The 23305-nt window shown below is 37.6% G+C and overlaps 1 protein-coding gene across 4 annotated transcripts in view; it reads right to left on the bottom strand.

Moving 5' to 3' along the window:
• The window catches only part of LOC575953 (DNA excision repair protein ERCC-6-like), a 40884-nt gene extending 22026 nt beyond the window's left edge, over positions 1-18858 (bottom strand). For 3 of the 4 annotated variants that reach the window (XM_030991456.1, XM_030991457.1, XM_030991454.1), the window contains exons 1-14: positions 18693-18858; positions 16991-17100; positions 16356-16543; positions 15714-15901; positions 14992-15117; positions 13935-14100; positions 12934-13059; positions 12052-12144; positions 11054-11247; positions 10498-10609; positions 10006-10127; positions 9113-9320; positions 8155-8317; positions 7585-7774 (exon numbers count right to left, since the gene is read on the bottom strand). In XM_030991456.1, the coding sequence (XP_030847316.1) occupies positions 7585-7774; positions 8155-8317; positions 9113-9320; positions 10006-10127; positions 10498-10609; positions 11054-11247; positions 12052-12144; positions 12934-13059; positions 13935-14100; positions 14992-15117; positions 15714-15901; positions 16356-16543; positions 16991-17024 (1910 nt within the window). In that variant the 5' untranslated portion in view covers positions 17025-17100; positions 18693-18858. Of the gene's footprint in view, positions 1-7584; positions 7775-8154; positions 8318-9112; positions 9321-10005; positions 10128-10497; positions 10610-11053; positions 11248-12051; positions 12145-12933; positions 13060-13934; positions 14101-14991; positions 15118-15713; positions 15902-16355; positions 16544-16990; positions 17109-18692 lie in introns of all 4 variants that reach the window. The other variant, XM_030991455.1, reaches the window with a different exon arrangement.
• Positions 18859-23305: the final 4447 nt, after the last annotated feature.

Here is a 23305-nt window from a genome sequence, read left to right on the forward strand (position 1 = left end):
GATTCTCCTATATGCTAGTCAATAAGTACAGTCGGTTATACAAGCAGGATTATGAAAGCTAGTTATATTTTTAGCTGGTTCAAACAACCTAAGATCAGGATTCCTATTCCTATACTCAAGAGTCAAGTATTTAGAATGCCTTTCAGATAGTTTTTCTCAAAATGCAGAGACACTGAGTCTGTACACAAATATTATGATTAGCTCCTAGTCTTAGTTCCCAAGAAGCTTACCTACAATATTATTATCTGCGCTTTTAGCAGCAGCAGCCCCTGAAAAGGGCAATGCAAAGGTATATTTGCACAATATGTTGCTAAGTTTTACCAACTACATCTTACAGTTTAGTACATCCGATGATTGTAATGAGTTGATAGCTATACCAGAGTCCAGAGCACAAATCAGGCAAAATATACATGAAAATAACACTTTTGACATTCATTGTGCAAATGCAAAGGTAATGCAAAGTTTTGGGAAATTTCGAAAATTGGATTGATAGTAATTCTTTACAATTTAGATCTATTTGGATGCCCCTGTGGATGTATTATAACACTTCTGCTTTCAATAAATTGAATAATCAAAAATTTATCAGTGCTCCTGATAAATTTTAAATATTTCAAATAGCGCCTAAGCCATTCCATGGTACGTGTAGCTGCGACCATGAAAATCTCAGAATATGCAGTTCTGATATATAATTTCCAAACGGTAATAGCAAATCGGTCAATGCCCTTTATTCCCATTGCAGTGAGAGAGAGTTCTGCTCAGGGATTATATGACACATATTAGATACAGGATGTACCAGCTGTTGCACAAATATGTCTTTCCCATGAAAGCAAAACAAGCAGGATCGATGAGATATATTTTTATCTCTCACAGTCTGTTTTCATCGTCTGTTTTGGAGGGGAGCAAATAATTCTTTCTTAAAATGTCTGGCCTGGCTATCTTCCTCATTGCCCTTATGATCGGGAGCTCACAAGCCTGCAGATGTGCCTTTACACCTCTGGGACAGAGATACTGCAATAGTAAATTTGGTATGTATCCTCATTTAAATTATTTAAATACTGTGTTTTAGAAAACATTTTGAAATGCAGAGCACTTACACTGACTGTATAGCCTTGGGTGTGGCTTTTTTCTAGTGTATTATACCAAAAGGTAGAAATGGATAGTATTGAGAATAGAATCATCCATGTAGTTCAAACTAGTTCAAACATCTATCTAAACATGTGTGAAACTGGACCATGTCTACAATTTAGTAACTTTTAGGAATTAATTGTAGTAAAGCAACAAATAACAATTGAAATGGTAGTGAAATACTAGTCAAATAGTTGTAAAATATTAATAATTGAATAGTTATCAATTCAATGAAACACGAGCTACTTCTCTTCTCGATCTTACCATTCATACAGAGCTGTGTTTCTGTAAACATAGTTTATACAGTATGCAAGTCATTGCAGACCTGTCTAGTCAATGACAATAATAAGAATGATAATAGCTACATTCTCAATTATATTACACATACAGACATGCAGGGATTGCTCAAGATGATTATAAAGTAGTATCTTGTTACACTGGCTTCAGCAAAGCTGCCCTAAAGTTGCTGAAAGCATTCAATGAATAACTTCCTACGGTATACCAATTTACTAATCTGAGTTGAGATAGGCAAATACAGATTAAAGGCTTGTCAAAGGACATTGATGCTGCAGCAGGGATTTGCACAACAAACAATTTGATCCACAGTTCCATAACGTTTACTACACCAGGACTCGATAGATCATGATATCTCTGGACAATATGACAATATAGAACCTTGTTTCAAACGATAAAACCTTCAAAGATCGAAGAAATCATAATTGGTGGTCCCAAAGAACTCTGTAAGAGCTATGTGATTTCAGTGGCAGTAACGGCTTTCTTGTAGACAACCAACGCTGAACAGTGAGTGAGTAGAGTGCAGGGACACAGAAGCTGATTCACACTCCATTCCTACTTTAATTCACAGCAATCTTGGCTAAGGTCACACAAATACAAGAGTCCATCACCAGCTATGGCCCTCGGACCTACACTCTTGAAGTTGGAGCCATCTTCCGAGATGAAGACGGTGACATCACTCGGGGAACTAGCGCCACAGTAAAGAGTTCTTCCAGCAGTGCTGCCTGTGGTGTTAGTCTAGAGCAGTACCACACCTACATTCTCGCTGGAGGTAAAACTTCCCTTGTCCATTTTGGGGGTATTCTTTATAAAAACAGAGTTGTGCCTGTGGTGAAATCACATACGGGCGTGTGTGTGTTTGTGTAATTGGGTTTTTACAGACGTGTATCAATCAGATATGATTATTTACGTCAGGGGACCGACTTTTAACGTCACCATCTGAAAGACGTGACTCAGTTTCGAACCTGCGTCCTCGGCTGAATCAGTTTGTAACTTCCATTGTTAGCTGGATTACAGGCGCACGAAAAAACACCTATATCCTAATCTGAGGCGAGTTTTAAGAGAAACTAAAGGGAGAAGATCTACTCCCTATTTTTTGTATGTGTTGCCTTTGGGGTCCTCCAACAAAATGTCAACAAATACATACTTTCTCAAGGGGAGTATCAAAGGTATGGAGGCAGATTTACCTCTCTTCTCTATTTTATGTTGACTGCAGTTACATTTGACAAAAGGGCAACACCTGTAGAAAGTGGCGTACGCAGGATTTTTTCAAGGGGGGGGGGTTTTTAAAATCGGGTCCAAAATTTCGCAACGACTCAGGAAAATTTGAAAATCGCGCTGGCCCAAAAGTCGCTCAGTGGGGGGGGGGGGGTAAGCGGACACTTTTTTTTTTTTTTTTTTGGAGTCCAAAAAAAAATCGCAACGACTCAGCCAGCCGAAAAGTCGCTCAGTGGGGGGGGGGGGGGGGGGGGGTAAGAGGACACTTTTTTTTTTTTTTTTTGGTCTCGAAATTTGAAAATTTGACATTTTGCTCCGTTGGGGGGGGGGGGGTAAGGTCACCTTTCTTAGGTCAGCCACGGGGGTATTTTTTTTTTTTTTTTTTAATAATTAAAAAAAAAAAAAAAAAATCCAAAGGGGGGTGTTTTAGGAATTTTTTAGGGGGGTTTACACTAAAAAAAATACCAAAGGGGGGGGGGTTTAACCCCCCAAACACCCCCCCTGCGTACGCGCCTGCCTGTAGACATCCATAGCTAGAAGTGATTATAAAGGATATCGAAGGGGGGGGGGCACATCTAACCCTCTTTGTCCACTTGTTTTGTTTACATGCTTTGAAAAATAACAAAAACCTTCTAGGAATCTGGTAACTTTGTCTCAGATTCTGAAATAGAATCCTGGATTTAGCTCATGCTGCAATGATAATTATAGACCTTTAGATCAGTCAGGAACCCCATGACTTTTACAAGCCAAGTACATCTGCCCATATCTGACCTGTCTGATTATCAAGATAATTATGATTGGAAATTGAAACCAAATTTTGCGCTTGTTAACGGTTTTCATAACACTACAGTCTACTGGGGAAAACAAGTATGGTAAAACGTACGGTCACTCAAAGATTTTTACTTTTTTGAGGCACTTCTTGATAATTTTGAAGCACAATTTTTTTAGGGCAATATTACATCATATCACAGTCAGTGATAATACATAGGGCTGTGCATCTCAGATTTAACATTGTTAAGCAATGCCTTTAAGATCATTACCCAGAGCACTGTAGTGTCATCCAACACTTTGTACATCTTCTCTGGAGGTAAGGATCAAGAGAGAAGAAGGTGTACTGATCTAATCCTAATCCCCTGTGTCTGCCTGCAGTGTCACCCTTCAGGAGGGCCACACCTACATCATTCCTGCCCTGTTGCACAAAACTTACCATTGATGAAATTGATGTTAACTTTGCCATCAATGGTAACTACCATGGAAACCTTGATTTTGATTGGCTGTTGAGTCCTGTTACCATGGTAGTAGCCATTTATGGAAAAGTTACCATCAATGGTAAGTTTTATACAATAGGCCCATGAGTTGCATTTAGATTTTTAAAAAATGAATTCATTGATGGGATAAAGTTTTCTAAAATGACCTCAATTACCTATAAAACATCTCTTTTTTTTGTCTTTCATGCCATTTTTCAGGAAAGCAATCAACAGATCTTTGGCTGAATAGCTGTTCGGCGATCTCCATCGACATGACCAGTTCAAGTCTCCAGGAACAACTGGAAATAGTGTCCTTGGTTTTAAGTGTTCCAGAACAGTGTCCCTATCTCCCTGGCGCATAATCCTTGCCATGCAGATGAGATTCAGACTGCACCTAATGGGATGCAACATGCGTTTGTCTACATAAGGACTTGCATGGATTGGTTGATGAAAGCTATTTTTTGTTGTTACTGTAGATGACTGTATTTATCCTATTATCGCCTCGTTGAAGACACAAGGACATTATCTAATCTGGGGGGTGTTTCACAAAGATCCTAAGTTGGCAGTTATGGAGCAGCTGCTAGGCTAAAGCCGGGGTAATAATAAATGTGCCTCGGAATAGAATTATCTAGATAGATGGCGCTATAGAAATGCCTATTATTATTATTATTATTATTATTATTATTGAAAGCCCATAGCATCTATGAAAATATTGTGTAAAAGTTATTTTAAAAGGCATAAAATATTGATTCAAATCATTCATATTTTTATCATCAAGAAGATTTCATGTTCTTGATGTGGAATTTATGAAAAGTCTACAATTCTTGAGTTTTTGATTTTGAATACCGGTATATTTTATTTTAAGGCTACAAATGGCTCTCCATAATGTTTAAGTCCAACTTAGAGCTAAGTTCGCCTAAGGATCTTTGTGAAACACCCCCCTTATTGGATACAGATTCCTCATGGCTTGCTCCAAGCAGACGATATTCAAACAGGATTTTGAGGAAAATCAGCAATAGAATTCATTTTCATACTGTAAAGCAGTCATACAACGAATTAAGAAATATTCTTCATTAAGGTCTTGTGGAAAACAATACCAAAACTCCTGTATACCATGTTTTGTTGCCCATGTACCAATGATCTCTCTAAAAAAAAAAAAAATCCTTATTGTGCAGATATCTTTATTATAAGAGATGCTTCCTACAATTTCTATGTGTGAATGAGGGTTAATGATTATGACTAAGATGGTAAATGTATTTCATGAGGGGAAAGAAGTACCCATTTCTTTCACTAGGTCTAAGACCCCTGTTACACATACATCTAAAAGTGGACTGAGGCCGGCCCCGGAGTCGGCTCGACGTATGTGTAACACCAACTTTTTTCGCAAAGCCGGACTGAGGCCAGGTGGACTCAGTCTCGCAATCAGTATGTGTAACACCAAAGTGGACTCGGGGCCGGCTTATAAGCAGAAGTGACCTAACCTGTCATCACTATCAACATAATACATCGGGCGCGCTTGCCAGCTTCTCTTATGTTATTCTTTGTTTTTATCATTCTATCACTCTCTCTTTCTGTCTTTCCTTATGTTATTCTTTGTTTCTTCCTTCTATTACCTTCTCTTATGTTATTCTTTGTTTCTTCCTTCTATCACTTTCTCTTTCTGTCTTTCCTTATGTAATTCTTTGCTTCTTCTTTCTATCACCTTCTCTTATGTTATTCTTTGTTTTTATAGTTCTATCCCTTTCTCTTTCTGTCTTTCCTTATGTTATTCTTTGTTTCTTCCTTCTAATACCTTCTCTTATGTTATTCTTTGTTTTTATCATTCTATCACTTTCTGTTTCTGTCTTTCCTTCAGTAATTCTTTGTTTCTTCCTTCTTTCATCTTCTCTTATGCTATTCTTTGGTTGTATCATTCTATCACTTTCTCTTTCTGTCTTTCTGGAGTCCGCCCCAACGTCAGCTCGTGAAAAGGCGACGTGAGGCCGGCATATGTGTAGACGCAAAATTGCGGGCCTGAGATCATGTGTAACAGGGGTTTGATGATCTCGAGGCGGCTTCAAATTGCAGACGTGAGGCCGCCTCCGGGGCCCGCTTTAAAAGCCGACGCATGTGTAACAGGGGTCTAAGGCTGCATCTTTAACCCAATGACTACTAAATTCTTTAATCCCCATAGACTTAATACAAGGATATCCCAGTTCACATAGGTAAAAGGTTAACTGAATGATGGTGATTTTTCATCTCATGAATAGATCAAAATAAATATAGATTGATGCATAGATCCGTAGCAATGATTTGGTGGTGTAAGATTTTCATTGTGATGGTCCCAAAACAATAAATGTTCTAGCACTACCAGTCTGTATTTTCTTCATTTCCAAAGCCTTTCATTTTGAATTGTGTATCACTTTTAATATTCATAGTCACAGATCCTCCGAAGCATAAAAGGCAGTTGAGACAATTTGAGAAAGTCCATCAATCCACCTGACATACATGTACATCTATTTCATAAGAATTAAATACTTTGAAATTTTAAATCTGATATTTTAGGATCAAGAATGCTTTAGAAAATGAAAACTCATGGCGATGAGAAGTTGATGAGAAGTATACGCAAGCACACAACAGATGCATGTGGGATGATTACGGCGTGCACGCATGTCGTTTTTACAACAAAAGGATTCTCCTATATGCTAGTCAATAAGTACGGTCGGTTATACAAGCAGGATTATGAAAGCTAGTTATATATTTAGCTGGTTTAAACAACCTAAGATCAGGATTCCTATTCCTATACTCAAGAGTCAAGTATTTAGAATGCCTTTCAGATAGTTTTTCTCAAAATGCAGAGACACTGAGTCTGTACACAAATATTATGATTAGCTCCTAGTCTTAGTTCCCAAGAAGCTTACCTACAATATCATTATCTGCGCTTTTAGCAGCAGCAGCCCCTGAAAAGGGCAATGCAAAGGTATATTTGTACAATATGTTGCTAAGTTTTACCAACTACATCTTACAGTCTAGTACATCCGATGATTGTAATGAGTTGATAGCTATACCAGAGTCCAGAGCACAAATCAGGCAAAATATACATGAAAATAACACTTTTGACATTCATTGTGCAAATAACTTAAAGGTAATGCAAAGTTTGGGGAAATTTCGAAAATTGGATTGATAGTAATTCTTTACAATTTAGATCTATTTGGATGCCCCTGTGGATGTATTATAACACTTCTGCTTTCAATATATTGAATAATCAAAAATTTATCAGTGCTCCTGATAAATTTTAAATATTTCAAATAGCGCCTAAGGCCATTCCATGGTACGTGTAGCTGCGACCATGAAAATCTCAGAATATGCAGTTCTGATATATAATTTCCAAACGTTAATAGCAAATCGGTCAATTTCATCACTTTAGACTCGATTTCAACTGCAACAACGATCATTGAATATTGTAAAATCGCATATGCTTCCAATATGTTCATTTGAACCAAATTCATGACCCCATACCAAAACTTTGTAAATCCTTTAAATGTAAGCGGTATCTTATGGAATGTAAGACACATGCTCTAGCAGCAACTGCTTGATGCTTAATTTCCTACACTTCCTAACATCCTCATATTACCAATATGAGATGCAATTAAGATACAAGATGACCAGTACCATAGACTAACTCTAGAGTAAGAATGCAAGAAAGACAAGCCTAACTGACCTGTAAGGATTCTTGGAGCCGCCCGTGGCCTGTTTGGTCAAGGATTCCTTGAAGACCTGTCTTCGGTAGATTTTCTCCTCCACCGTGCCGCAGGTGATGAGACGATAGATGACCACTGACCGTGTCTGACCGATGCGGTATGCCCGATCCACAGCCTGGCTGTCTGTCGCTGGGTTCCAGCTGGGATCAACTGCAGAGATTTAAAACGAAGCAGAAAAAACATCTTCAAAATACTAAAAATGATGAAATCTGTTGGTACCCCTTCATTTCTCTCCCCTCCCCCCCCCCCTTCTCTTTCTTTATCTGTCCACTCCTTTCACTTTCTCTTATCTCGCATTTTTATTTTCTATTCTCTCTTATCATCAATATCATCATTTTCATTTATGGTCATTAACAACATAATGATATCATTAATACCATCATTACCATCATCATTAACATCACTCTAATCACCATCATCACTATCCTCTTCCTAATCCTTCTCATCATCATCACCACCATAACCTACATGTATTTCACATACCATTACCAACACACACACACAAAAATGTTCAAACCATTTCTACTCACTGATGACCACCCTGTTTGCGCCGGTCAGTGTCAGACCGACCCCTCCCACTTGGGTCGTGAGGAGGAACACACTGTAGGAATAATCTCTTTGGAAACGGCTGATTCTATCCTCTCTATCACTCATCTTTTTGATGGTACCATCAAGCCTCATCAGTTTGAATCCCTGTGTGAGAAAGTTGCAATGTAGCAAAATAAAATGGAGAAATTTGTGGAGGACTGAAAGGCACAAATCACTATACTTTCATTCACTATCTTATTCATATCTTTAAAAAAAGTAAGATCAACGGCAACAGGAATTTGCTATTCTCAAGCACTGGTTCTAGCACACTGGCTCTGGTAGATACTAAAATTGAAGAAAAACAAATCAAAATAGCATGGAAAGAGATTTGTTTTTGAAGCCCAATATGTTGTGTTAAACGAAGGTTTTGGGGGAAAAAATTAAATAAAGAGGTGTTAGGACTTAAATTCAGGTTGTAATCTGAAAGCTAACATCCCTATGTACCAATCTTGTGTTTTATAGTGCAAACAATTGTTTATAATGCTTATACATCAAGCATAATTTGATATAGAAATTTATATTTGGTATACATGTATACCAGTATGTATCTGACTGGACAAAGATTAGTTGTATTTCAGTTGTTTAATCTCAGACGATGAATCCATCATAATCAAATTAAGATGCATACACATACAGCATCATTTAGCAACGGTAAATAACTGGTGAATTTAACATGAAACATTTCAAAATAGAGAATTAAAGCCCGTTTGGCCAGGGGGATTAGACCTCCCTGCAAGGTCACTGACAGGCGGTTAGCTCATCAAATCAGCTCTCAATTAACATAAGAAAAAGAGGATCATGGGGGACCAACAGGCACCAATTAGGTATTGTTTGCTATATAGAGGGCGCAAGTAGCTATAAGTAGTGCAGTGGGGCTTTAACAAGAGGCCAAATCATTACCCTTGCTCTGAGGATCTTCTCGATGATATCCAGCATCTTGCGTGACTGGCTGAACACCAGGCATCTGTGCTTCTCCTCCCTGAGATTGGTTAGTAGCTTGACGAGAAACTGGAGTTTGCCGGACTCCAGGAAGAGGGTTTCCTCGCTGATGGTGTGGACGCTGTTGGCTGCACATTCCATCTCAGAAGGATCATCGTTCTCATCATACCTGCGGAGGAATGAGGCAAGAAGGGCAGAGGTTCCATCAATCTTAACAGTTCTACAACAGAAGCTGCGGTGACAATTGCTTTGTGGTCTATTTCCTGATTTACCCAAATTCCGAACTTCGAACCTGGATCTCAGACTTTACTTAAACCTAACCTAAACACTATTGCAACCCCAGCCTGAACCCGAAACCTAGCATAGAACCCTTTTGCAACCCTAACCCTTTAGCTTTGACAGAATATAAAGCCAAAAGAATGTGTTGGATCATCATCCAATCATATATTCAGAGATGAATGAATAAGAGCAGTATACTTCCATTAAAGCCTTCACAACATATAATTAACAGAAGTGCAACTTTATATGTATATGTAAACTATGCATTCACACTATCAATACAATACAAATGTCATGCAGAATCCTACTTCATGTAAGGAAAGGAGTGAATACAAAAATGCAAGAAGAGCAAAGAGACAGAGACATAATATACCACCATCATTCACAAATTTTGAAAACATTCCAAATATATATAAGTTATTCACTCAAAAGTGATGTAAAAGTGACCTATAACTACAGAATTCTTCATAGACATTCTTAAAGACATCAGCTTTGGTTCGTATGGTGCTATGAGGAGGCGGAGACTTACTGTTATACCTGAGAATATAGAGTAGATAACAACACATAAAACCCACCCTTCTTGAGACATCTGCAATCCTAGCTGTCTGCAAGCCCGATTGGACAGCAGCCGCGGATGGTCACAGATCTTTTTGAGGACAGTTAGCTCGGCCAAAGGTGATCGTTTGGTCATCAGCAACTAGGAAGAAAATGGAGAATAGAATCTTTTGGGTGATACGATTCAGAAGCAATTTGAATTAACTTCTCTTAAAATGCATTCCCTCAGGAGAGGCCAATGTAAGCTTAGAATAAACCATTGTAACATTAATACCATCATCACCATCATGATCATGATCATTATTACCATCATCATTCCCATCATCATCATCATCATCGTAATCGTCACCATCACCATCATTGCCATCATCATCATTGTTGTCACCATCACCATCAATAATCCAAACAGGGAGTACTTTATAATAACTTCTTGGACATAAAACAGAACCTTCGACCAAAATCTCATTCAGAAGTAAAAAGTAGAAAGTTGTGTAAGTATCGAAAGAACTTACCTCTTTGACCCTATCGAGACTGATGAAATCCTTGTAGATTTGGATCTGGGTTTCGGTCAGTGATAGCCACACGATCAGGTCATTCTTCCGGGTCAGAGAGGGGATTACAGTTCTGCGTCGGATAAAAACAACAATAAAAAAGAAAATGGGGCAAAAGAATAAGACCATGGCAGTTAGATTGGATACTGTGTTGGTTATGTTGATTGATTTATTGAATTTAGTGAAGAATTAATTGCATCTACATCTAGGTGATTAAAAACCAAATTCGTTATTGGCCTCTTCAACTAAGGCTTTTATTGATAGAAAAATATAAAAGAGAAAAGAGGACAACAGAAGTTGAGGTTTTTATTGACATACAAATATTAAGCACACTAATAACCCCAACTAATTATGATTAAGATATGATATATTATGTATGTAAACTTATTTTGATTCTTTGTACGTTTGTAAAATGTGAGAAAAACAAATTTCCAATTCTGGACAATATTTTGAAATTGAAATTGAAATGAAATTTATTCCTCCCCCCCCCCTCCCCACCTCCAATCCAAACACTCACTCTGGCGACAGGGACCCTCTGGTAGATCCACTGGCCTCGCTACCTCCATCACCCTGTTCACTGTCCTCCTTCTTGTTCTTTAAGACATCGGCCTTGGTTCGTCTCAAGAAGTACGGTGCTATGAGGAGGCGGAGACTCTCTGCCATCTCATTGCCAAGGAGCTTCTCGCTTGCAGTGGCATCTTGTTCCCTGGCCTGAGAAACAAAACATACATCATCTAGATGTGCAAGCATTTCTATGTGCCATTATTTTTTACAATGTAGAATACTACAAATACCATACTACTATGTATGAATGAAATATGAAGTTTATTAATAATCATTATAACATTATTCAAATTCAAACATTATTCAAAGTATCAAGTAACCTTGGAATTTTGGATAAATTAATTTTTAAAAATGCCAAAATGTTTCATAACTGCTTGTTTGTTTGGAACTGCAGTGATTTTATCCTTTTTAACACAGTTTAAACGATTTCAATGCTAATTTCAACATTAAAATCCCTCACAAAAAATGCCATATGGTATCAGAACAACAAATGGACACACATTGCAAGTAAAAGTTTTTGCTAGTTCTGTTTATACATTTTTTATATTGTCAGAGCTTGAAATAAAAAGTTCTTAATCCAACCCAAAAAAATGTGGAAAATTGTACTAAATAGGCTGATAATAGAAATGATAATGATGATCATATATCTTTTTTACCCAGGGTAGCCTCATCAGTATTAATACTATTCTCCCTGAGGGCCCTGCAATCATATTATTACCCCAGTTTTACCTGAGCTCCCATGATAAGGCACTCAAGCATCCAAGGAATTTCTTCCTACCAGGTACCCATTCACTACACCTGGTAGGGAGTGGCAAATGTAGATCAATATCTTGCCAATGGACACAAGTACCCTAGCGGGAACCACAAACCACGTGACAAACTGTCCAGCGACCTAACCACGAGACCACGGCATCTCTACTAAAGGCTAGAGGAACATCATGTTTGACTTACCCTTGTGATTGGATTATCATACTCTGATTTGAAAGTTTGCAGTGTCCCAAGCAAAGTTCCATGTGTCACAAAGTTGAAGAGAGACCAAAGTTCCTGGAAAAAATTACAAAAGGCATACATTTTAAGGATATTTATACAGCTAATGGAGTAATAAGTCACATTGTGTGTATGAACATCACTCCTGAACACCGGAAGTGCATTAACTCTATGTAAAAATGCTGCTTTCTAAATAATGCCTTTTTCTGGCCCTCAGCAGACAATGAGTACCAAACTGTCATTTTAAAAATCACAGCTCCGGATGAATTATACACACATTCACTGTATATTCATTTGAAGTTGGTCAATAGAGAACAATTGTATGTTCTATTCTTGTTAAACTGCATGTATGGATGTTACAAAATGCAAGATCGAATCAGACTTGTCACATTAACATTTTGTCTCCTTTATGCCTAAAATTAGCCATCAGGGTACTATTTCATGAAACCCTCATAGGTACAAGATCGCCGACATCTCATTGAAATGCCTACATTACAATTAACATGCGTTTTAATGGGATGTCGGTGAACTTGTACTTATGACGGTTTTGTGAAACGTTGCCCAGGCCTCCACATCGCATGTTGTGCACATCAATCCAATTCCAAATCTTTAGTTGATATCTTACAAAGTTACAATATTCATCAGCATAATTTCAGATTTAAAAAATTAAATTAAAAAACACATCTTTGATACATATCAGGGCACTCAGAAAAAACTGAGTAAACCTTGCCTGGTAATGGAGAAGAAAAAAAAAGCAATACAAAAGACTGTTTACTGGAAGAAAACAGAAAATATTACAAGATCAACAATTGTATAACTAAAAACTCTGAATACAGAAGAGAATACCTTTAGGTTGTTTTGTATAGGTGTACCGGTTAAGATAAACCTATGCTTGGCTGCGATGGCATTCGCTGCTTTGGTAGTCTTGGTAGGATTCTTGATCTTATGACCTTCATCAAGCATTACATAATCCTGAGGAAAAGAAACAAATACTGTCATTAAAAATAGTAAAAGGTGGAGGTGTCGTGGTCTAGTGGATATGGCACCTGACTGTGGATTACATTAATGTCCCTTTGGCAAATTATCAATTTACATTTGCCACACTCGACCCAGGTGAGCTAAATGGGTACCTGGCAGGAATTAATTCCTTGAAATTGTATAGCGCCATAATGATTGTGGAGTGACAGGAGTGTCAAGTCAGACATAAATGAGAGCTATACAAGAGCTCACTATTATTAATATTATTATATTCAAAGTTTGGGTGACATCCAAATTATGACCTAACAAGAGACAGTGGTATGTAGCTTCACCATAGTTGACCACCTGTTCACATTAGACCATACAATACCAACAAAGGAGTTGCTATGTCAGACATGCTGTAGCATCACCAGGGAAAGAAAGGTAATGTGGAGGTATTGTATGAAAGAATGCAATACTTTTGTGAGCATGTGCTGAGCTGGGGGGAGTTACATACCACTGTCTCTTGTTAGCTCACTAATGATTTACAGATGATTTCACAAGATGAATGAGATCTGGAGCAATTTTTAGGGTGGAGCTTAGCAGGTCTGAGAAAATTATTTTAAAAAATATTTTGAAATCTATGGAATACATTTAGATGTTTGAATGACAAAATATGAGTTGTATGCAGCCCTGCCCATCAACAGGAATCAACTTATATTTGGATGTCACCCAACCTTTAAATAGTTTCATGTCTTAGTGCTTCCTCTCTTCCTCTTTCCCTGGACTGTGTCTGTCTGTCTGTCTGTTTCCCTGATGTTCTGTCACAAAATATCTTCCTTTCTCCCTTGCTCTCTCTCTTTCCACTGGATCTCCAAGCCTCAACTTACCCATACAAAATCATTGCCCCTGTAATGATTGATCTGCTCCCAGCATGTCATGACCAGTCCGTAGCTGACCATCAAGACACCCCCTCTTCTCTGCACCCTCTCTAGCAGACGCTCCCTTTCTTTCTTGCTGGCACCATGGAACGTGTGCACCCCAATACCTGGAGCCCTGCAAGTAAGAATGGAAAAACAGGTTCACAAAACTAGTTAATTGTTAATTCATTTCAATAATAAATATGAGATGTCTACTCACACTGCCTCTACAAATCACCCAAGAATAAGAGATATCCCTGTAATTCATTGGAGGGAAATTATGTGACACAATGGCTACCAGTATTGAGTAAGGGAGGTATTATGCCCAAAAGTTACCAAGGCTTTCATATGAGACAATCTTCAGAGCTAGAGTAGCATGATCCTCCACATGGTTAAATCACACATTCAGGAATCTATACAGATATATTGTCTTAAAACTATTTTCTCACTCTACTTGAGCATTTTTTTTCCCAAACTTTTCTTTACCACCTGTGTATACCAAGTGTCTACTTACACGTAGATCATTTTTCTGAATTCCAGAGCCCCATCTTCCAAAGAGTTGCAATTGATCTAAATCAGTCGCAAGTTTACAGTCTCCTATCTCTTATGTACATAGTTGCGATCAATCACAAATAAGTTGCGATTGATATCACCACATTATAAGAAGGGGCCCAGGAGTTTGACTAAAGGACTGTACCTCTAAATTACTATCATTTCTTACCAGATATTCAACTCCCTCTACCATTAAATGACAAGAGTTTCAGAAATCAACTTTATTACTATCATTTCTTACCAGATATTCAACTCCCTCTACCAGTAAATGACAAGAGTTTCAGAAATCAACTTTATTTTTCTATAAGGATTACCTCTTTGAGGGGTCATTCTATAAAGGTTTGATTAAAATTATTCATTACAAATACTGGTTCTTGAACTTTCCCTCCCAGTGGATGACAAGAGATTTAGAAACCATTTTCTTTTGTCTAAAAATAAAGATTGCTATTTGGCATTTCTTCTTCAAGACTCTTACCAATTCTTGAACTCCCTCTCCCAGTTGATGACGAGAGCTACAGGAACAACAATGAGAACATTCTCCACCTGCTCCATGTCAAAGAGACCGCTGAGAAAGGCTACTACTTGGACCGTCTTACCAAGCCTGAAACAATGAGGTGCAACATGTGCAGAAGATGGTTAAAGAATAAGTACGAATAGAAGATGAATTTACTCTAAAACCATATGGAAATTATTCACTCTAAGCAATCTATGACTATGGACAACTACTGAAAATCCCTGAACTTTTGAGCATGATAAGGTTTAGGGATTTGAAGTAATCCTCCCTAACTTTAATCATATTTCCAATTGGACCTACATGTACGTCTATGCTGGTACTCGTCAAAAGCCTTTTCAGCAACTAAACGATGTAGATGGGTGTTATAATTTCTCCCTGAATTTAAGATCTCCATATGTTTTAATTGATGATATGCATATCAAGGAACCCTCTTAGGCCCATCCAGTAGAGTAAAGGCTAATATCTGAGTAAAGCTATAAAAACCTGGGTCCCGTTGCATAAAACTTATCATTGATGGTAACTTTGCCACCAATGGTAACTTCCAGTGAATACTTGATTTTGATTGGCTATTGCGCAATGTTACCATGGTAGTTACCATTGATGGCAGAGATACCATAAATGAAAAGTTTTATGCGACAGGACCCTGACCCGTTAATGACCTCAAAGAAACCTTTCTCACTCACCCCATGTCATCCCCCAAGATACCTCCTTTCATCTTGCGATGGAGACGCCAAAACCAGAGAAGCGACTCCTTCTGATACTCATACAATCTGTTGTACAGGTCCTTGAAGACATAGAATCCTTTGCCCACATGGACCATGTTGTCATCGTCCTCATCTTCATCCTCAGACCCGTTCTCAGCAAGATACGCCTACAAGAAAGGTCAAAGGTCAGTTAGATGTCAGTAAAAATATTACTATATGTACATGAACTTTACAAGTGAGTTCTGGTACTTAAAGAGTCTATTTATTAACCAGGGGCCGTATTCTGAAAACTATGCATCTTTTGTAATGGAAAACTATGTTAACTCACTTAACTGTCATAACATATTGAAATTGCGTTGAACTAACACTTACCATAGTGCTTGTACAGATGTCTCTTTTAATTTTACACAAACGTAGCCAGCACTGCGCAGACATTAAGTAGTGACTTGTCCTAATATTCATTGTTATTTACATGTATTAACGTAAAATATAACATCATTTTCTGAATACCACCCCATGTAGTCATCTTCCTCTGATATTTGCACATAACCATTTGATATAGGCCATCATCTTGATGGGACCTTTGAACTTAGATGTCAATTGTGAAATAACCTGCCTTACCTCCAATTTAGCGATTCTCTTTAGGATCTTCTCCGTCTTCTGAATCTTAGCTGCCTTCTGTAAGATGTCCAATGCAGCTCTTGGGTGGCCCTCTTCTACAGCACTCTTTGCCTTCTTCATCAATGCTGCCACCTTGGCTTGGTCTGCCTCACTGTCCGGTCTCACCCCATTGCTTTCACGCTGTATTTCTACATGATGGATAAAGAGAAATCAAACTTTGAAATTTGGGATTGGAAAATTGCATGAGGACCGAGCTTTAGTTTGGATGTCTCAGCAACTGCATTGATGCAGGATCCAACTGCCATAATATTACGTTGAAATACATAGTGAAAAAAATACAAAAAAAATCTTCTTAAAATGTTTTGGCTCATTGAGGTAAGAAAATTTTTCGGAACAAGATGGAAATTTTATTCTTTTTTGTTTTTTTTATGTTTCATGTACATAAAGGCTGACAAAAGTTTACTAACAGACTAGGGTCCCTTTGATACTTTTGTTTTCGCCCATGGGACGAAAGAGAGTATACAATTATTTTTGAATATTCCAATATGGAAAACTTAACTAGACCTCTTTTCAGTCTTTCCTTAATAATCCAGGTCTACCTCATACAATATGATTCTTGGATGATTTTGTTTTACCTCTCAGGGGCATCTCTCCAGTTTGCCAGGGCATCTTTTTTTAAGCCTAGCTGCACTTCCGGCTCCAAGTCGATTCTTTGTTTTTCGTCAACAGCAGAGGATCTTCTACCCTAAAATCATTTTTAAAAAGCGAAGAATTCTGTAAGAGATATTAATCAGCAGCCAACTGATTAAAGTGGGGTACACATGACAGTGGTCCATAAACAAATTCTACAAGACATTCATAAATGTGAAGGTCACACATACACACATGCAAAGTTATCTAACTTATCTAACCTCACACATCTCTCAGTCTGTACGTGTTTCACAAAACCATCTATGCCAAGACTTTCCCAACAAGAGACCTTTTTGCGACTCCAAACCTGTCATATTTTTTTAGAATGCTATCTCAAGTCAATTTTAAGTTAGTTTATGGGCAGCAAAAAAACAAACTGAAATTTTTGTTTTAAACTTCATATTTTCTTGATCTTCAAAGTTCAAGCTCTCATTTTACTGATCAGTTCTTATTGATGAGAATAAGAACAATTTTTGTGAAGGTATTTCTCTAAATATTTTCCATTTTTAAGCATAACCTTGAGTCATGAAATGCATTTAATATCACTATTTCTTAAATAGAAATTAGTTGATGAAATAAAACTGAATCAAATTGAAAATCAGGGTCTTCTTTTGATTATTAGTACTTAGGATTGAGTTTCCTCAATTTGATAAATTCTTAGATGACATGGTTTCATGCAAACTGAATGTTCGCATAATTTGTGCTACCATTCTCTTAGATTTCCATTTTCAAACAGTTTGACGTGGAATTGAGCATCATAATCAATAGGGGCGCTGGTCTGACAATGAGGATTGTCCATATAAACAAGGATATCTAAAGTTGTAAACGCAGATAAAATGCATTCTAAACATTTTTTCTTCATTATTTTCGCAGATGTTTTTTTTTCATTGACGCTCTCCGGATTTTGGGTACCCGAACCGCGCGCTGGTGATGCGAAAAACGGATACCGCATTAGAAAATAACCCCAATTCACAGTCTACTTTTAGGGGTTGTCCGTCTTCCCAAGGATTTATCGCTCATAACGTGAAAGTCTCTGTAGTCTGTACAAAGTCAGTGTAAAATGCTTCAAGAAAATAAAAGCGAAATCTTTTTTTGCATCGCCAATGCGCGCATCGGAAATAGTCTATGAAACGTCTCCGAAAATGCGGACGGTTTATTTGCGTAGACGCGTCTGTCTGCGTTTACAAAGATGATCCTCGTTTATGCGGACAATCTTTATTCCCGGCCTTGGACCAGCGTCCCTACTGCACTACGGTTTGCTTAGCCATGGTTCCGATCGCGCGAAGTCGTGCCTCGTTCAGGGACGCAACCGTTGTCTGGTTGTGTAGGCTACTGATCATGCTGATATTAATAATCTCTTCTTTTTTTTGGTAGATCTAGAATTAAAGAAAGTGAAGAACTATTGAGTAGATCATCATCTAGCGGTAGCCTAGGTTTAGATCTAAACCTCTATTGTCAGGGTGATTGTCTGTAAATTTGCTAAGACTAGTCTGGACTAAGTGTGTGCTTTTTTTTACATTGGATAGCGACTAGACCCTATGTTGTCCCATACGCTGTTTTCCATGTTTGTGTTTTAAATATATTTCTCGTGGTTTATCATATTATCAAGAACTGGGTAAATTACGAAAAAAACGTATTCACACTTACTCAACTTGTTTTCCTCATAACGGCAGGTGCATATATACATCACCTAAATCTCCTGATTACCACGTAGTTTTAAATTTCACTGATTTCTTCGAAAGGAGTGCCACTTGAAAATGTTTGATTTCAAAATCACCGCCTAATAATAGCAGGCCCGCGTCTAAAGAGGGCGCTTGTGCGCTGGTTGCATAGCGTAGACATAGTTCCTTTACATACAATCAATGCGAGGTATTTGCGTGTCACAACTATGTCCCTCTAGATACGCTATATGACTGATTGAGAAAATACCTATGACGAATCCATTTTGAACAGTGAATTCGTTTTGGAATAATTAAATCGAAGTTCTAGAGTCTAGATTCGCCTATAGTATAGGTCCCTCGATCGAGCAAATAAAAGCGCAGTGCTGGTCGTTTCACGCCTGCATCCTTTCTATTTATTTAAGTTTCCAAGCCCCAAAACATGTTTTGATTTGGGAGAGTAGGGTTAGGGGGTACACATGAATTGACATCGTTGAAGACCTGAGCATAGGCCTGTTTTAAAAGAGGCCGACATTTGCAATTAGTGAAGATTGAAATTTAAACAGGGAGAAATTATTGATTGAGAAGGTTGGACAAAGCCTGAGATTGGGTGAGGGAAAACGAATGGGCGCTTGAAGTACGCAGGAAGAAAAGGGAAGGGGGTGATGATTGGGAAAACTGTTACAATGATAAAAGATAATTATGTGTTTATCGATCATGCAAATGATGAATGAATATCTCACTTTTCGGACCAAATGGCGTTTAGACATTACGTTTAGGCTTTGGGTCCGAAAAGGATAGGCTGAAGATGCAGGCCAAAAAAAAAAACACGTTTGTTTCTGTGCGTCTAACCCGGTAATCCTTCTCTTTGTCGTATGCCCCCCCCCCTCTCTCTCTCATCCCTCTAATTTCACCCTGTCATCTCTCTATTTCGATCTCTTTCTCTCTTATATCAGTCTCTCTCTCTCTCTCTCTCTCTTTCTCTCATCCCTCTTTCTCTCTCTAGAGCTCTCTCCCGCATCTATTATATCATACGCTCTCTCTATCTCCCTTTTACTCCCTCATCTCTCTCTCTCTCTCTATCTCCCACATATATTTCTCTCTTATCTCTCTCACCTCTCTCTCTCTCATCCCTCTTTCTCTCTCTAGAGCTCTCTCCCGCATCTATTATACTCTCTCTCTCTATCTCCCTTTCACTCCCTCATCTCTCTCTCTCTCTCTCTATCTCCCACATATATTTCTCTCTTATCTCTCTCACCTCTCTCTCTCTCTCTCTATCTCCCACATATATTTCTCTCTTATCTCTCTCACCTCTCTCTCTCTCTCTCTATCTCCCACATATATTTCTCTCTTATCTCTCTCTCTCTCTCATCCCTCTTTCTCTCTCTAGAGCTCTCTCCCGCATCTATTATACTCTCTCTCTCTCTCTATCTCCCTTTCACTCCCTCATCTCTCTCTCTCTCTCTCTCCCACATATATTTCTCTCTTATCTCTCTCACCTCTCTCTCTCCCTCTCTCTCTCTTCCTCTCTCTCTCTCCCTCTCTCTCTCTTCCCCTATCTCTCTACCATCTCTCTCTGTAGCTTTAGCCCTCTCTATCCTATACGACACCCTCCCCCCCCCCCCCATGACACAGTTTAACAATTTCCAAATATGTATATATATCCATACAAACTCGTCAACATACTATTATCACCGCAAGAACTAAGTGACAAGAACAAAATCGAAATTGAAATTCGTGCTTTTGAGGTTCTTTTATTTCACTCAAGAAAATTTTGAGAAATAGTTTTGCTCGTGCTGCAAAGAAATATGCTTATCTAAAAATACGAATAACTGACGAGCTAATTTATTGCAGAATAGTTAAAATAGAAATGCACTTGTAAATTCGTAGGCAAATATAAATACTGATAATGCAAGTTCAATGAATATCAATAAAGATTATTTCTTAATTAAGTGAAAGTTTGACAAAATCTAGTGATGATCCGAAAATTATAGTTGACGGTCGAAAATATAAGTTCCCTTGTGGGAACTGTGATAAGCCAGTCAAATGTAATCAACACGGCCTTCTGTGTTCTTATTGTAAAAAATGGTTTCACACTAATTGTCAAGCTATCAGTTTTTCAGAGTACCGCAGGTTATATTATGAATGCCCTGATGAGAAGTGGAATTGTTTAACATGTTGTCTGCCATCTTTTTGTGAATCAATATTTACTGACGATTGTTTAGAGAAAGAAAGCCAAAACGAGGATAGACTAAAAGAAAACTATTTTAAGGTAACGCGCGTTACACCTGAAAAGCAAGCGATAGCAAGAATAATTCAGCCAAACCTCAAAGATGAAAACACTTCTCTTTTTCAAGAATTTGAAGAAAAGTTTAAAATTAAAGGTCTTCATTTTTTACACCTCAATGTGAGGTCTATTCTAAACAAGATATCGGAACTTAGAATTCTTTTTAAAAGAAAAAGGCTGTCTATTATTGCTTTCACTGAAACATGGTTAAACAATTCCATAAATGATGAAGAAATTGAAATAGACGGATATAAAATCATACGCCATGATCGATCCTCTGGCTCTGGAGGTGGTGTATGTTTCTATATCAAAAATGATATTGCATTTAATATTATGGATGCTATAAGTACTGGAGATACGGAATCCCTGTGGATAAATTTGCTTATACCAAGATCAAAACCAATTGTTGTTGGCGTTCTGTATCGACCTCCGAAAAACAATTTGTTTATCGAGAAATTGTCCAATATTCTTGATACATTAAAAAAGGATGACGAAATAATTCTTTTAGGAGACATGAATATTTGTCTTCTTCGCAAATCGCCACTGGCTAAAAAATATATTGACTTGTTGAGTCTTCATGGGTTTAGTCAACTCATTAAAGAGGCAACACGCGTTACACCTACATGTTCTTCTCTATTGGATCATATTGGTTGTACCAAAGAAAATAAAATAAGTCAAAGTGGTGTCATTGATCTAGGTATTAGCGACCATTATTTTACTTTCTGTACACGGAAAAATGTTAGACTGGCTATAGGTCATCACAGGACTAATGATATCAGATCCATGAAAAAATATACAGAAGAGTCTTTCAATCTTCAACTATCTGTTGTTGATTGGTCACGAATAACTGACTGTACAGATGTAAATGAGGCATGGTCAATATTTCAACATGTTTTTATCTCAAATTTGAATATGATAGCGCCACTGAAACGGATAAGAATAAAACAAAGATCAGAAACTTGGGTGACTAAAGATATTCTTTCCCTAATTCAAGAGAGAAATATAGTATACAAAAAATGGAGGAAAAGAGCAAAAGATGAGAAGCTCTATAAAAGATACAGAGTATTAAGAAATATGGTCCAAAGAGAGGTGAAAAGGGCTAAACTCGTTTACTTACAAAACAAGATAGAAGAAAATAAACAAGATTCGAAAAAACTTTGGCAGAATCTAAAAAGCTTAGGATTGAAAAATAAGAAGCGAAAAGAACAAGAATCTGTCATTAAAATTGATGGGGAATTATGTCATGATAAGATGGCCATCGCTGATGAATTCAATTCTCATTTCACAAATGTGGCTGCCAAATTAGTAGACAAACTCCCCCCTTCCAAAGACTTTTTCAGCGCAGACAATGATTGTATTCGTGACTTTTACGAAAGAAAAGGTGTACGTGAAAACAGCTTCGAGTTATTACCAATCAGTGAACAATTTGTTTTCAAAGAGTTACGTAAGTTGAATGTATCAAAAAGTACTGGGTTAGACTTGATTCCAGCTAAATTTCTAAAAGATGGTGCGAAGGTTTTATTTAAGCCTCTAAGTTACTTAATGAACCTATCTATCTTGACGAGTACTTTTCCAGAGGATATGAAAATAGCAAAAGTGACTCCACTTTATAAAAAGAAAGATAAAACTGATGTTAGCAACTATAGACCTATTAGTGTTTTAAGCGTAGCATCAAAGATTCTAGAAAAATCGGTCTGTGTTCAAATTGAAAGATACTTCAAAGAAAATGATATAATTTATGAATTTCAATCTGGTTTTCGACATGATTATTCGACTGAAACATGTCTAATTCATTTGACTGATTATTTGAGGAGAGAAACTTCCCAAGGGCGCTTTGTTGGTATGGTGCTCCTTGATCTGCAAAAAGCTTTTGATACAGTTAATCATTGCGTCTTATTGAAGAAGTTACAACTAATGGGTTTTGATAAGGCAAGTTTAGATTGGTTTAGATCCTACTTATCTAATCGGCACCAAGTAGTGGCCATTCATGATATTCGTTCCAAACTAATGCCTATAACTTGCGGTGTTCCTCAGGGAAGCATTTTAGGCCCAATTCTATTTTCAAGTTATATAAATGATATGTGTATTTGTATAAAAGACTTCAAACTATTATTGTACGCAGATGACAGCGTACTACTCTATTCAAATCCTGATCCTAAATATATTGAGGAAAAGCTCAGTGAACAGCTGTCTACGTGTGTCGATTGGATGACTGATAATAAGCTTTCTTTACACTTGGGAAAAACAGAAAGCATTTTATTTTGTTCTAAAAGTAGTTCTAAAAAGTCATTTGAATTCAAAGTGACACACAATAA

The sequence above is a fragment of the Strongylocentrotus purpuratus genome, unplaced genomic scaffold (genome assembly GCF_000002235.5).
Source record: "Strongylocentrotus purpuratus isolate Spur 01 unplaced genomic scaffold, Spur_5.0 spur5_scaffold_2, whole genome shotgun sequence".
NCBI classification, from domain to species: Eukaryota; Metazoa; Echinodermata; class Echinoidea; order Camarodonta; family Strongylocentrotidae; genus Strongylocentrotus; species Strongylocentrotus purpuratus.